The sequence below is a fragment of the Penaeus japonicus genome, unplaced genomic scaffold (genome assembly GCF_977035675.1).
Source record: "Penaeus japonicus unplaced genomic scaffold, GWHDUDI00000001_assembly GWHDUDI00000021, whole genome shotgun sequence".
NCBI classification, from domain to species: domain Eukaryota; kingdom Metazoa; phylum Arthropoda; class Malacostraca; order Decapoda; family Penaeidae; genus Penaeus; species Penaeus japonicus.
Genome location: NW_028234423.1, coordinates 12423434 through 12425933, shown reverse-complemented (window position 1 = coordinate 12425933; position 2500 = coordinate 12423434). Strand labels below are relative to the sequence as shown.

At 40.5% G+C, this 2500-nt stretch overlaps 1 protein-coding gene across 1 annotated transcript in view; it reads right to left on the bottom strand.

Moving 5' to 3' along the window:
- Positions 1–1599: 1599 nt before the first annotated feature.
- The window catches only part of LOC122259625 (uncharacterized), a 5125-nt gene continuing 4224 nt past the window's right edge, over positions 1600–2500 (bottom strand). Inside the window, exon 2 of the mRNA XM_043026511.2 lies at positions 1600–2500. This exon is cut by the window's right edge and continues 1737 nt beyond it. Coding sequence (XP_042882445.2) covers positions 1760–2500 — 741 coding nt within the window. The 3' untranslated portion in view covers positions 1600–1759.

Below are 2500 nucleotides of genomic sequence, written 5' to 3'. Positions count from 1 at the left end.
TAGGGGGTAAAGCTTACTGAACTTGAAATAGGGGGTAAAGGTCTTTACCCCCTATTTCAAATGCGACTTCCTTTAATATCTCGCTGAATTGGTCGTTCATTTGGTCTATGTCAAGAGAGCTGAGTATCTGTTTTGGATGTTAATGCTGAATTCCATCGCCCTATTCTTAATGTTAATTAGATCAACGAGAGGCTTCTGTATGAGCTTATCTCGTTCCCTTCTTAGCTGTAATATGACTCTACTTCTGACCAGTCTATGGTCGCTACCGACCTTTACTTTATTGATAACGGTTGCGTCTTGTACAATGTCGCGCCTATTGGTGATTATGAAGTCAATTTCGTTTTTAATGCCGGATGGTGACTTCCATGTCCAATTCCTCCCGGTTTTCTTTTCGAAGAATATATTCATAATTTTAAGGGATCGAGCTTCAGCGAATTCTATTAACCTTTGCCCTCTCTCATTTCTGGTGCCTATTCCATGTTTCCCAACCGAGGTTTCTCCATCTTCCCTTATTCCTATCTTGGCATTAAAATCCCCCATAATCATGGTAAAATGGGTTTTTGCTCTATTGGAAGGTGCTTGCACATCATAGAATCTCCTCATCACTATGACTGCCGGTATTAGCGTATACCTGGATAATTTTTAGGTTATATCTGTTGTTTAGTTTCAGTATTACAGAAATTACTTTTTCAGTCACACTGTAGAATTCCCTAATATTCTTTTCGAAGTGCTTGTGAACTAAGAAACCTATTCCTAATTCTTGTTTGCTATCTAGGGGTTTACCTCTCCAATATAGTAAGTGACCATCATTTAATAATTTCTATTCTTTGCTTAGTCTTCTAACTTCAGAAAGTCCTACAATATCCCATTTAATAAATGAAAGTTCCTCAAGCAGTGTCAAAAGGTCAGATTCTGTTCTCAGAGTCCTTACATTGTATATGCACAAATTTATCATCTTTAGGCGGCCTGGGTCTAACTGGATATCTTTAGCACCCTCTGCTCCAGAACGATTCTGATCGCCGCCGTGACTAGGGGCTCCTTTGCTTCCGGGGAATGAGGGCCTTTTCTTGACCGGGAAATCATATTTAAGAGTATTTTTGAGAAAGACCTCCGTCGAAACGCGTCAAATACATCTCTTGCGTGTTTAGATATTCAGTCTCATTCATACCTTTCTTTTACATTTGTTGCTATGAACTCTGTTCATATATATATATATATATATATATATATATATATATATATATATATATATATATATGTATATATATGTACATATATACAGATATTTCTTTATATGAATATATAAATACTTATATGTACACGAGTCTGCATATGTGTACGTATGTTTATATGTGTGTATGTTAATTATTTAAATCTCTTCACAGGGCTTGTCATTACCACAGGGAATTAAGGATATTTCTACTCTTCCATAGGCTTTTCCTGATACTCGTTATAACTGATGTAATAATCATAAAAAAAAAAAAAAGTCTTCAACTGTTTCCTTTTCCTTTCAATAGACCTTGTAACCTGAGCTCCTCATTTACTGGAAGGTGAAAAAGGGTGATTGTAAGGGTTTTTTTTTATCGACAAACAATCTCAATATATTACGTTTTATATTATCATTTACATGTTAGTTAACAAATAATTAAGTCCTGAGTAAAGTGAAGGACACCCGTCCACAACCATACAATACAGAAAATCTTTCATGCTCGCAGGGACGAAGGCACTGATGGGGTTCGAACACCTCTCTCCAGGGAACTTAGCCTCTGTTTGGAGGTAAGTAGCCTCCCAGGAAACCAAGGCTGCCAGAATTAAAGTCTTCGGACGAATTATCGGAGTATCCTCCAGAACCACCTGAGGAACCTCCAGAGTATCCTGAACCGCTGGATGAGCCTCTAAAGTCGAATCCTCCAGTCGAACCGCCAGAATATTCATTTGAGTTTTCAGAAGAACCGGTAGAGTATCCTGAACCACTGGATGAACCGCCAAAGTCGAATCCTCCAGAAGATCCACCTGAGTATCCTCCAGAACTGCCATATGAACCGCTGGATGAGCCACCGAAGTCAAAGCCTCCGGTCGAACCGCTAGAATATCCATCTGTGCTTCCAGAAGAACTGCTAGAGTATCCTGAACCACTGGATGATCCGCTTGAATATCCTCTAGAACCGCCAGATGAACCGCTGGAATATCCTGAGCCGCTCGACGAACTGCCCCCTGAGTATCCTCCAGACCCGCTAGAAGAACTACCTGAATACCCATTTGAGCTTCCAGACGATCCACGGGAGTATCCTGAGCCGCCAGATGAACCACCAAAATTGAATAGCCCAGAACCGGAAGAACCGCCAGAATAACCTGAACCACGAGATGAGCTGCCCGAATATCCTCCAGAACCGCCAGATGAACCGCTGGATGATCCACCAAAGTTGAATCCTCCAGTCGAACCGCCAGAATATCCATCTGAGCTTTCAGAAGAACTGTCAGAGTATCCTGAACCACTAGA